A 12,860-nucleotide genomic window follows, 5' to 3' on the forward strand; every position below is an offset into this window, starting at 1 on the left:
TGCTGTTCATTGACTATAGCTCAGCATTCAACACCATAGTACCCATTAAGCTCGGGGCACTAGGTCTGAACCTCGCCCTGTGCAACTGGGTCCTGGACTTCCTGACGGGCCACCCCCAGGTGGTGAAGGTAGGAAACAATACCTCCACTTCACTGATCCTCAACACAGGGGCCCCATGACGTTGTGTGCTCATCCCCCTCCTGTACTCCCTGTTCACCCACGACTGTGGCCAAGCACACCAACTCAATCATCAAGTTTGCAGACGACACAACAGCCTGATTACCAACAATGAGGAGACAGCCTACAGGGAGGAGGTGAGGGCACTGGCAGAGTCTTGCCAGGAAAATAAACTCTCCATCAACAAAACGAAGTGGACTTCGGGAAACAGCAGAGGGAGGAGCACGCCCCTATCCACATCAAAGGGACCGCAGTAGAGAAGGTGGAAAGCTTCAAGTTCCTGGTCGTACACGTCACTGACGATCTGAAAAGGTCTACCCACACAGACAGTGTGGTGAAGAAGGCGCAACAGCGCCTCTTCAACCTCAGGAGGCTGAAGAAATTCAGCTTGGCACCTAAGACCCTCAGAAACTTTCACAGATGCACAATTGAGAGCATCCGGTCAGGCTGTATCACCGCCAGGTACAGCAACTTCCACGCCCGCAACCACAGGGCTCTCCAGAGGGTGGTACGGTCTGCCCATCGCATCACTGGGGGCACACTGCCTGCCCTCCAAGACACCTACAGCACACGATGTCACAGGAAGGCCAAAAAGATCATCAAGGACATCAACGGCACGAGCCACAGCCCGTTCACCCCACTATCATCCAGAAGGCGAAGTCAGTATAGGTGCATCAAAGCTCAGACAGGTTTTTCAGTCTCTCTGTTTAAAGGCTATCAGACTGTTAAATAGCCATCACTAGCCGGCTACCACCCGGTTACTCAACCCTGCACCTGAGGCTGCTGCCCTATATACAGTACCAGTCAAATGTTTGGACACACCTACTCATTCAAGGGTTTTTCTTTATTTTTACTATTTTCTACATTATAGAATAAAGACATCCAAACTATGAAATAACACATATGGAATAATGTAGTAACCAACAACAACAAAAAGTTATAAAAATTAATTTAAAATGTCAGATTCTTCAAAGTAGCCACCCTTTGCCTTGATGATAGCTTTGCACACGCTTGGCATTCTCTCAACCAGCTTCACCTGGAATGCTTTTCCAACAGTCTTGAAGGAGTTCCCACATATGCTGAGCACTTGTTGGCTGCTTTTCCTTCACTCTGCGGTCCAACTCATCCCAAACCATCTCAATTGGTTTGAGGTTGGGTGATTGTGGAGGCCAAGTCATCTGATGCAGCACTTCGTCACTCTCTTTCTTGGTCAAATAGCCCTTACACAGCCTGGAGGTGTGTTTTGGGTCATTGTCCTATTGAAAAACAAATGATAGTCCCACTAAGCCCAAATCAGATGGGATGGTGTATCGCTGCAGAATGCTGTGGTTGCCATGCTGGCTAAGTGTGCATTGAATTCTAAATAAATCAGACAGCGTCACCAGCAAAGCACCCCACACCATCACACCTCCTCCTCCATGTTTCACGGTGGGAACCACACATGCGGAGATCATCCGTTCACCTACTCCGCATCTCACAAAGACACGGCGGTTAGAACCAAAAATCTCACATTTGGACTCGTAAGAACAAAGGACAGATTTCCACCGGTCTAATGTCCAATGCTTGTGTTTCTTGGCCAAAGCAAGTATCTTCTTATTATTGGTGTTCTTTAGTAGTGGTTTCTTTGCAGCAATTCGACCATTATGGCCTGATTCACGCAGTCTCCACTGAACAGTTGATGTTTAGATGTGTCTGTTACTTGAACTCTGTGAAGCATTTATTTGGGTTGCAATCTGTGGTGCAGTTAACTCTAATGAACTTATCCTCTGCAGCACAAGTAACTCTGGGTCTTCCTTTCCTATTGCGGTCCTCATGAGAGCCAGTTTCATCATAGCGCTTGATGGATTTTCAAAGTTCTTGACATTTTCCGTATTGACCTTTGTCTTAAAGTAATGATGGACTGTTGTTTCTCTTTGCTTATTTGAGCTATCCTTGTCATAATATGGACATGGTTTTTTTGGACCAAATATGGCTCTCTTCTGCTACCTTGTCACAGAGTGGGCAAAGCTGTCCTCAAGGCAAAGGGTGGCTACTTTGAAGAATCTCAAATATAAAACATATTTTGATACATTTAACACCTTTTTGGTTACTACATGATTCCATGTGTTATGTCATAGTTTCGATGTCTTCACTACTATTCTACAATGTAGAAAATAGTTTTGTTTTTTTAAACCTGGTGCTGTACGTAGATATGGAATCACCGGCCATTTTAATAATGGAACAGTAATCACTTTAATAATGTTTACATACTGCTTTACTCATCTTATATGTACAGTTGAAATTGTAAGTTTACATACACTTAGGTTGGAGTCATTAAAACTTGTTTTTCAACCACTCCACAAATGTTTTGTTAACAAACTATAGTTTTGGCAAGTCGGTTAGGACATCTACTTAGTGCATGTAATTTTTCCAACAATTGTTTACAGACAGATTACTTCACTGTATCACAAATCCAGTGGGTCAGAAGTTTACATACACTAAGTTGACTGTGCCTTTAAACAGCTTGGAAAATTCTAGAAAATTATGTCATGGCTTTTACAAGCTTCTGATAGGCTAATTGACATCATTTGAGTCAAGTGGAGGTGTACCTGTGGATGTATTTCAAGGCCTACCTTCAAACTCAGTGCCTCTATGCTTGACATCATGGGAAATCAAAAGAAATCAGCCAAGACCTCAGAAAAAATATTGTAGACCTCCACAAGTCTGGTTCATCCTTGGGAGCAATTTCCAAACACCTGAAGGTACCATGTTCATCTGTAAAACAATAATCTGCAAGTATAAACACCAGGGGACCACTCAGCCATCATACCGCTCAGGAAGGAGACGCGTTCTGTCTCCTAGAGATGAACGTGCTTTGGTGCAAAAAGTGCAAATCAATCCCAAAACAACAGCAAAGGACCTTCTGAAGATGCTGGAGAAAACAGGTACAAAAGTATCTACATCCACAGTAAAACAAGTCCTACATCGACATAACATGAAAGGCCGCTCAGCAAGGAAGAGCCACCGCTCCAAAACCGCCATAAAAAAATCCATACTACGGCTTGCAACTGCATATGGGGACAAAGATCGTACTTTTTGAAGAAATGTCTTCTGGTCGGATGAAACAAAAATAGAACCGTTTGGCCATAATGACCATCGTTATATTTGGAGGGAAAAGGGGGAGGCTTGCAGGCTGAAGAACACCATCCCGACCGTGAAGCACGGGGGTGGCAGCATCATGTTGTGGGGGTGCTTTACTGCAGGAGGGACTGGTGCACTTCACAAAATAGATGGCGTCATAAAAAAAGAAAATTAGGTGGATATTTTGAAGCAACATCTCAAGACATCAGTCAGGAAGTTAAAGCTTGGTCGCAAATGGGTCTTCCAAATAGACAATGACCCCCAAGCATACTTCCAAAGTTCTGGCAAAATGGCTTAAGGACAACAAAGTAAAGGTATTGAAGTGGCCATCACAAAGCCCTGACCTCAATCCTATAGAACATTTGAAAAAGTGTGTGTGAGTAAAGAGGCCTACAAACCTGACTCAGTTACACTAGCTCCGTTGGGTTCTGTATACTTCTAGCCCTTCCTTGGACACTGTGCTAACTAAACTCCAGACGAGCTTCAATGCCATACAACACTCCTTCCGTGGCCTCCAACTGCTCTTAAACGCTAGGAAAACCAAATGTATGCTTATCAACCGTTCGCTGCCCGCACCCGCCCGCCCGACTAGCATTACCACCCTCGACGGTTCCAACCTAGAATATGTGGACAACTATAAATACCTAGGTGTCTGGCTAGACTGTAAACTCTCCTTCCAGACTCATTAAACATCTCCAATCCAAAATCCAATCTAGAATCTGCTTTCTATTTTTTTTAAAAGCCTCCTTCAGTCACGCCGCCAAACTTAACCTAGTAAAACTGACTATCCTACCGATCCTCGATGATGTCATCTACAAAATAACTTCCAACACTCTACTCAGCAAACTGGATGCAGTCTATCACAGTGCCATCCGTTTTGTTACCAAATCACCTTATACCACCCACCACTGCGACCTGCAGTTCTCTGCTGCCAGTGACTGGAACGAATTGCAAAAATCACTGAAGTTGGAGACTTATTTCCCTCACCAACTTTAAACATCTGGTTCACCAATTACTTTGCAGACAGAGTTCAGTGTGTCAAATCGGAGGGCATGCTGTCCGGTCCTCTGGCAGTCTCTATGGGGGTGCCACAGGGTTCAATTCTCGGGCCGACTCTTTTCTCTGTATACATCAATGATGTTGCTCTTGCTGCGGGCGATTCCCTGATCCACCTCTACGCAGACGACACCATTCTATATACTTTCGGCCCGTCATTGGACATTGTGCTATCTAACCTCCAAACAAGCTTCAATGCCATACAACACTCCTTCCGTGGCCTCCAACTGCTCTTAAACGCTAGTAAAACCAAATGCATGCTTTTCAACCGATCGCTGCCTGCATCCGCATGCCCGACTAGCATCACCACCCTGGATGGTTCTGACCTAGAATATGTGGACATCTATAAGTACCTAGGTGTCTGGCTAGACTGCAAACTCTCCTTCCAGACTCATATCAAACATCTCCAATCGAAAATCAAATCAAGAGTCGGCTTTCTATTCCGCAACAAAGCCTCCTTCACTCACGCCGCCAAGCTTACCCTAGTAAAACTGACTATCCTACCGATCCTCGACTTCGGCGATGTCATCTACAAAATGGCTTCCAACACTCTACTCAGCAAACTGGATGCAGTCTATCACAGTGCCATCCGTTTTGTCCCTAAAGCACCTTATACCACCCACCACTGCGACTTGTATGCTCTAGTCGGCTGGCCCTCGCTACAAATTCGTCGCCAGACCCACTGGCTCCAGGTCATCTACAAGTCCATGCTAGGTAAAGCTCCGCCTTATCGCAGCTCACTGGTCACGATGGCAACACCCATCCGTAGCACGCGCTCCAGCAGGTGTATCTCACTGATCATCCCTAAAGCCAACACCTCATTTGGCCGCCTTTCGTTCCAGTACTCTGCTGCCTGTGACTGGAACGAATTGCAAAAATTGCTGAAGTTGGAGACTTTTATCTCCCTCACCAACTTCAAACATCAGCTATCTGAGCAGCTAACCGATCGCTGCAGCTGTACATAGTCTATTGGTAAATAGCCCACCCATTTTCACCTACCTCATCCCCATACTGTTTTTATTTATTTACTTTTCTGCTCTTTTGCACACCAATATCTCTACCTGTACATGACCATCTGATCATTTATCACTCCAGTATTAATCTGCAAAATTGTAATTATTCGCCTACCTCCTCATGCCTTTTGCACACATTGTATATAGACTCCCCCTTTGTTTTCTACTGTGTTATTGACTTGTTAATTGTTTACTCCATGTGTAACTCTGTGTTGTCTGCTCACACTGCTATGCTTTATCTTGGCCAGGTCGCAGTTGCAAATGAGAACTTGTTCTCAACTAGCCTACCTGGTTAAATAAAGGTGAAATAAAAATCAACTATCTGAGCAGCTAACCGATCGCTGCAGCTGTACATAGTCCATCTGTAAATAGCACACCCAATCTATCTACCTCATCCCCATACTGTTTTTATTTTATTTACTTTTCTGCTCTTTTGCACACCAGTATCTCTACTTGCACATCATCATCTGCTCATTTATCACTCCAGTGTTAATCTGCTAAATTGTAATTATTCGCTCCTATGGCCTATTTATTGCCTACCTCCTCATGCCTTTTGCACACACTGTATATAGACTTTCTTTTTTCTACTGTGTCATTGACTTGTTTATTGTTTTATTGGCTTGTTTATTGTTTACTCCATGTGTAACTCTGTGTTGTTGTCTGTGTCACACTGCTTTGTTTTATCTTGGCCAGGTCGCAGTTGCAAATGAGAACTTGTTCTCAACTAGCCTACCTGGTTAAATAAAGGTGAAATAAAATGTTAAAAACTGTATATACTGTACTCTATTCTACTGTATTTTAGTCAATGCCACTCCGACATTGCTCATCCTAATATTTATATATTTCTTTATTCCATTCTTTTACTTTTAGATTTGTCTATAGTCATGAATTGTTAGATTCTACTGCACTGTTGGAGCTAGGAACACAAGCATTTTGCTACACCTGCAATAACATCTGCTAAATATGTCTATGTGACCAATAAAAATGTGATTTGATTTAAACAATGTATGACAGATGCATCAAATACCTGCACATTTGGACTTCATCTTCTGTATGGCAGCCATCTGCTTCTTGGCAAACTTGATGAGGTCATCTTTGGACAACGTGTCCAACTTCAAAGAGGTAAGACAAAGAGGTACCAGTAAGACAAAGAGGTACCAGTAAGACAAAGAGGTAACAGTAAGACAAAGAGGTACCAGTAAGACAAAGAGGTACCAGTAAGACAAAGAGGTACCAGTAAGACAAAGAGGTACCAGTAAGACAAAGAGGTACCAGTAAGACAAAGAGGTAGCACATAGAAAGTAAGACATAGAAAGCATTATGTGCTGCACCTTTGACTTAGCGGCGGCACCTGGAGGAGGTGAGGTCACAGACTCTGGGCTGGTGTCCTGCTGTTGTAGAGAAAAAAATGACATAAAACAGGATACAGGTATGACACATACACACCATACAACTGCCAACTAACTGAATTATCTACATATCACATTTGATCATACATTACTAGCTACTCATTATTATTTTCTAGATCAATCAGTCAGCTATAATTTAACTACAATGCATTACGGATTTGACACTGCTCTCGAACAATGCCACACACACACACACACACACACACACACACACACACACACACACACACACACACACACACACACACACTAATCTCACCTTTGCAGCTTAGGCAACCCCTAAAAGAAGCGACGAGTAGGTATCACGTAACTAAACTCATCTAACGTTAGCTAGATTTCTTTGCCTGGTGATTTGAAAGCATGTGAATACTTCTGGATAAGGAAACAACTAGTTAGTTGTCCATGGCTAACGTTACAGTACCTTAATAGCTAGCTAACTATGCCAGTAATTTTGGTAAGATGTATGAGAACTAAAAAGTATTGTTAGCAGCTCAGTAGGCAGTAGTATCGCATATAGTTTATTACAATGGCGATTAAGTTCTCATCTCTAGTGTTAGCTATGCCAGCTAGCCAAACATGCTACAAACACTTCCTTGTCGTTGGACCAAACTTACCTCCATCTTGATCGACGCAATTTAAGTACCCAATCGTTAACGAAATCGGTAATCTGTGTTACTGTACGATTTGAAAACGAAAGGATTTCAATATTTTGGTGCTGTCTAAAGCTTCAGGTCATTTCCGCTTCAACCAACGTCCGTACGTACATACGTCACAACGAACGTAGGTCAAATCTTCTTCATCGATGGTATATTGGCGATCACACAATTGAATGTGCATCCCGCCACCTACTATGCAGGATGGAAACAGGATTCCCCCAAAAACGAAATAAACTACAAAAAAACGACCCCAAAAATCGATAAATAAAATAAGCTAAATCAAACAACTTTTCTGTAAAAATATGTAGGGCGGGTCTTCCGGGCCAGTACTTTTTGCATGTCTTCAGGTGTAGAATCCTTGAGTCCCAAAAACATTTCTGCAGCAGCCAGAGCTAGTGCTGCACAGTTTTTTTTTTTAAAGTGGCATTTCTTCATTCACCGAGCGGGTCAATAACCGGGCACCACCACACCAGGAATTCTCTTCAGGTATTCAACCTGAACATCTGTCGTCACCCCTGAGATGACTCCTTTGAGGGGTGCTCTACTCCAAAGTTCAAAACAGAAAACTACTGTTGTCTGAATTCTTTTGAAATACAATGAATCAATACAATTAATAAAAATAAGACCATTACTGGTTGCTCGACAGACCCCACTTTTCCAAGCTCATACTTCACAATTTTTGACACCTCAAATGAGTTTCCCACTTATGCATCTTTTCTCAACAAATGCATCCACTCCAATTTCAGACAATGTCCTTTTTGTTCCTGTTTTCGATACTACTGTTGTCCATTCAGAACATTAGTCTTCACCAAATTCACCAAATAGTAAAAAGTGCAGAATTGAGTTAGTTTCAAAGTAACATTAGTTAATTATACCCTGTAATAGCCATTTCCAGGTGAACAAAATAGAAGAGCAGTCGCAGATAAAGTCAATCATAAATCAATCAGATTAATTACAAGTTGCTACAGGGAGACACCTCCAGCAATAACCTCCAGCACAGAAGCAGAGAAAATGTCTAACAGGCCCGTTATGTCCTAATCAGACAGCACAAAGTATACTGTAATCACCAGCCAAAAAGCTTGTAGGAAGTCAAAACAAAAGGCAATGACTTTGTCAGCTGCTACAGAATCACACAGTGTTACACAGAATACAATAATAATCAGTGTGTCCTGGGTTTTTATGCATCCAGTGTGGCATAAATAACTAGTATAAACAGATATTAGTTTAATTCATAACATATAGCATATGTTCTAGTGACCATCGAATCGAGTGTTACAAACAGAACACTGGAAATCATGTAAATTACAGAAAGGGACAATATGTAATATGCTAAACATATACTGTACATCCTAAATATTCCCATTAAATACAGTACTCCTACAACTTAACTTTATTTTAACTTTAAGTCGTTAGTGCAATTCAATCAGTGAAGGTGTGTAATTGTTTGGGATGCGAGAAACTATTGATGTTCTGTACACGGGACTAGGTTTTAATTTTAAAAAAGGGTCTGTTTTTTTCTCAGGCTAAACAGAATTGGTACATGTTCCACATAAATGACTATGTTACTGTAGCTACTAAATCATTTCCTGTCTGTATGTCACACATGCTATTCAGCAGGCTCCAGGAGTGAAGTCACTCGATCCAGTCACTACGTATTACCACTGGGTAACCTATACAAGAAAAGGTCAGTGTTGTCTGTTCACAGAGTAAAGCTATACTGTATTTTATTTGAAATGTTTTAATTTCAGAGCAATGTGTTATATTCTCCTACATTAATTTCACATTTCCACACACTTTTCTTTCAAATGGTATCAAGAAAATGCATATCCTTGCTTCAAGTCCTGAGCTACAGGCAGTTAGATTTGAGTATGTCATTTTAGGAGAGAACAAAAAAATGAGGTCCCACAGTTTACAGTGCATGTCAGAGAAATGTGTTATATTCTCCGACATTAATTTCACATTTCCACACACTTTTCTTTCAAATGGTATCAAGAAAATGCATATCCTTGCTTCAAGTCCTGAGCTACAGCAAGTTAGATTTGAGTATGTCATTTTAGGAGAGAACAAAAAAATGAGGCAGGTACTAAAGCGGTTTTAACAGAGGAGGAGCAATCTCTAGACTAGAGGGTGAGGTACATGTGTCCATTAATGCAGTAAGAGACAGCCTATTCCTGCATCTCAGACCAAACTGCAGCATATTGCAGAGGAGCAACAGAGAGATCCCATCTGCCAACAGATAGTACAGCAGTGCAAAAAGGGATGTCCCATGCAGGAGGAACTGCCTAAGCTACTGAAGCCTTATTGAGTGAACCGAAATGACTTCCACTACAACCGGAAATGCTAGACAGAGTGCATGAGAGACACATGGGGATAACACAATGCAGACAGAGGGCTCCGCAGTCGGTGTGGTGGCATGGTCTGAGTACTCAGATTGCCAAGCTGGTGGCCCAGTGTGAGGCGTGTGCAAAATGTCAACCTTGTCATCCTGAACCAATGATGGTAATAAAGCTGCCAAAACGGCCATGGCAAAAGGTAAGGACAGATATATTCTATTGGAAAAATGACACGTATCTGCTAGTGGAACATTGAAATAGCAAAGACGTCCATAACCACATCAGCTGGTGTTATCAGTTAAGTAAGAAGGCGCCGACATATATGGCAGCTCTGTTTCTAGCTGCTAAGCAACTTTGCAGTATTTTGTTTTTTTGTGTGTTATTTCTTACATTATTAGCCCAGAATGTTTTGTTTTGTTATTACATACAGCCGGAAATAACTTTTGGATATCAGAGCGACGGTAACTCACCAGAATTACGACCAGGAATACGACTTTCCTGAATTGTATTCTTTGTTGGTACCCCCCTGGACAATTGAACTTATTCCAGAGGCTGCTCCAAAACACTGATAAAAGGTATTCAGAGTGGACTTCTAGTCTGACTCAGGTGGCGTACACACCATCCACCGTTTCAGAGTATATTACTTAAGTCTCTGGATTATAAAGTAGAAGAGCTCAGGATGAGGATCTCCTTCCAGAGAGACATCAGGGATTGTAACATACCCTGTTTCATAGAAATATGTCTCTCTCGGGATATACTGTCCCCCCCATACAGCTATCTGCAGAGGGGTAGACTCAAGTCACATGACTTGGACTCGAGTCAGACTCGAGTCACAAATATGATGATTTGCAACTCGACTTTGACTTTAATACCAATGACTTGTGACTTGAGTTGGACTTGAGCCTTATGACTCGACCTGACTTGATACCCTCCCCAAGCACAAATATAAAAATTATGCTATTAAAAAAAGTGTGCAGTGCATCAACTCTTCATTTAATGGATTACAGTTTGAATTGGAGTTGTGCGTGGCAGTGCAGAGGAATGTTGGCAGGTGAATTCAGATGGACCTCTTGGAAAGATGATACCCCAAATTATTATTTTGGGATATGAAGATGACCTGTATCAACAAAAAACGGACTGCAACTTGTAAACCATGTGGGAAGAAAATGACAGACGGAGGCGCAACAACTTCCATCTTTGTTCTATATTAGAAGCTGCACAAAGAACGGTAAGTCGAGGCTAATATAGCAGACAGCTATATCATTTATAACTTTACTAGTGTATCATGTAGGCTAATATAGCCGACAGCTATATCATTTATAACTTTACTAGTGTATCATGTAGGCTAATATAGCCAACAGCTATATCATTTATAACTTTACTAGTGTATCATGTAGGCTAATATAGCCAACAGCTATATCATTTATAACTTTACTAGTGTAGCATGTAGGCTAATATAGGAGACAGCTATATCATTTATAACTTTACTAGTGTATCATGTAGGCTAATATAGACGACAGCTATATCATTTATAACTTTACTAGTGTAGCATGTAGGCTAATATAGACGACAGCTATATCATTTATAACTTTACTAGTGTATCATGTAGGCTAATATAGACGACAGCTATATCATTTATAACTTTACTAGTGTAGCATGTAGGCTAATATAGCAGACAGTTATATCATTTATAACTTTACTAGTGTAGCATGTAGGCTAATATAGACGACAGCTATATCATTTATAACTTTACTAGTGTAGCATGTAGGCTAATATAGACGACAGCTATATCATTTATAACTTTACTAGTGTAGCATGTAGGCTAATATAGCAGACAGTTATATCATTTATAACTTTACTAGTGTAGCATGTAGGCTAATATAGACGACAGCTATATCATTTATAACTTTACTAGTGTAGCATGTAGGCTAATATAGCAGACAGTTATATCATTTATAACTTTAGTAGTGTAGCATGTAGGCTAATATAGCAGACAGTTATATCATTTATAACTTTACTAGTGTAGCATGTAGGCTAATATAGACGACAGTTATATCATTTATAACTTTACTAGTGTAGCATGTAGGCTAATATAGCAGACAGTTATATCATTTATAACTTTACTAGTGTAGCATGTAGGCTAATATAGACGACAGCTACAGTGCCTTGCGAAAGTATTCGGCCCCCTTGAACTTTGCGACCTTTTGCCACATTTCAGGCTTCAAACATAAAGATATAAAACTGTATTTTTTTGTGAAGAATCAACAACAAGTGGGACACAATCATGAAGTGGAACGACATTTATTGGATATTTCAAACTTTTTTAACAAATCAAAAACTGAAAAATTGGGCGTGCAAAAGTATTGTGACGCTGATACTAATTACTGATAGTAATCTCTTTTGTCAAAATGTTGCTGTCCTTTCCGGCAGTATATGCCCAGCAAGCTAGCAAAGTATGGCATCAAGATATGGGTGGCCTGTGACGCACAATCCAGCTACGCTTGGAAGATGCAAGTCTACACAGGGAAGCTGATCCTTGGAGGCCCGGATGAACCAGGGAATACAGGTTGTGTTTGATGTGACACATGGACTGAGGGGGCACAATGTCACGTGACAATTTCTTCACCTCTTATGAACTCAGCCAGCAGCTCCTGAAGAGGAAGATCACCATGGTTGGCACAGTTAGAAAGAACAAGCCTGAGCTCCCCCCTGCACTCCTCGTAACAAGCGGGAGAGAGGCCTTCTCATCGAAGTGTGCCTTCACCCCCACCACCACTCTAGTTTCTTACCTCCCAAAGAGGAACAAGAATGTGGTCTGCCTGAGCACACTGCACAAAACGGCTGAGATCAGTGATTGTGAGGACAGGAAGCCAGCCATCATCCTGGATTACAACCACAACAAAAGAGGCGTGGACAACCTGGACAAGGTGCTTGGAACGTACAGCTGCAGGAGGATGACTGCCCTCTGGCCCCTGGTCATCTTCCATGACATAATTGATGAGTCCTCATACAATGCCTTCGTGATATGGAACAAGATCAACCCTACCTGTATGCCTGATAAGAGGAACAAGAGGGTGTTCCTGGAGCAGCTGGGAA

At 41.7% G+C, this 12,860-nt stretch overlaps 1 protein-coding gene across 4 annotated transcripts in view; it reads right to left on the reverse strand.

The window, feature by feature from the left end:
- LOC110520377 (GRIP and coiled-coil domain-containing protein 2) overlaps window positions 1-7,573 on the reverse strand; it is a 42,708-nt gene extending 35,135 nt beyond the window's left edge. The window contains exons 1-3 of one of the 4 annotated variants that reach the window (XM_036974904.2): window positions 7,390-7,573; window positions 6,698-6,757; window positions 6,394-6,478 (exon numbers count right to left, since the gene is read on the reverse strand). Coding sequence is in view for 2 of the 4 variants with exons in the window: in XM_021597654.3 (XP_021453329.2) it covers window positions 6,394-6,478; window positions 6,698-6,757; window positions 7,390-7,395 (151 nt within the window). In the remaining 2 variants the exon portion in view is untranslated. The remainder of the gene's footprint in view (window positions 1-6,393; window positions 6,479-6,697; window positions 6,758-7,389) is intronic. The other 3 variants (XM_021597654.3, XM_021597655.3, XM_090230154.1) reach the window with 3 other exon arrangements.
- Between the last annotated feature and the right edge of the window lie 5,287 nt (window positions 7,574-12,860).

This window comes from Oncorhynchus mykiss, chromosome 3 (assembly GCF_057628025.1).
Source record: "Oncorhynchus mykiss isolate SJ-2025 chromosome 3, ASM5762802v1, whole genome shotgun sequence".
Lineage (NCBI taxonomy): Eukaryota > Metazoa > Chordata > Actinopteri > Salmoniformes > Salmonidae > Oncorhynchus > Oncorhynchus mykiss.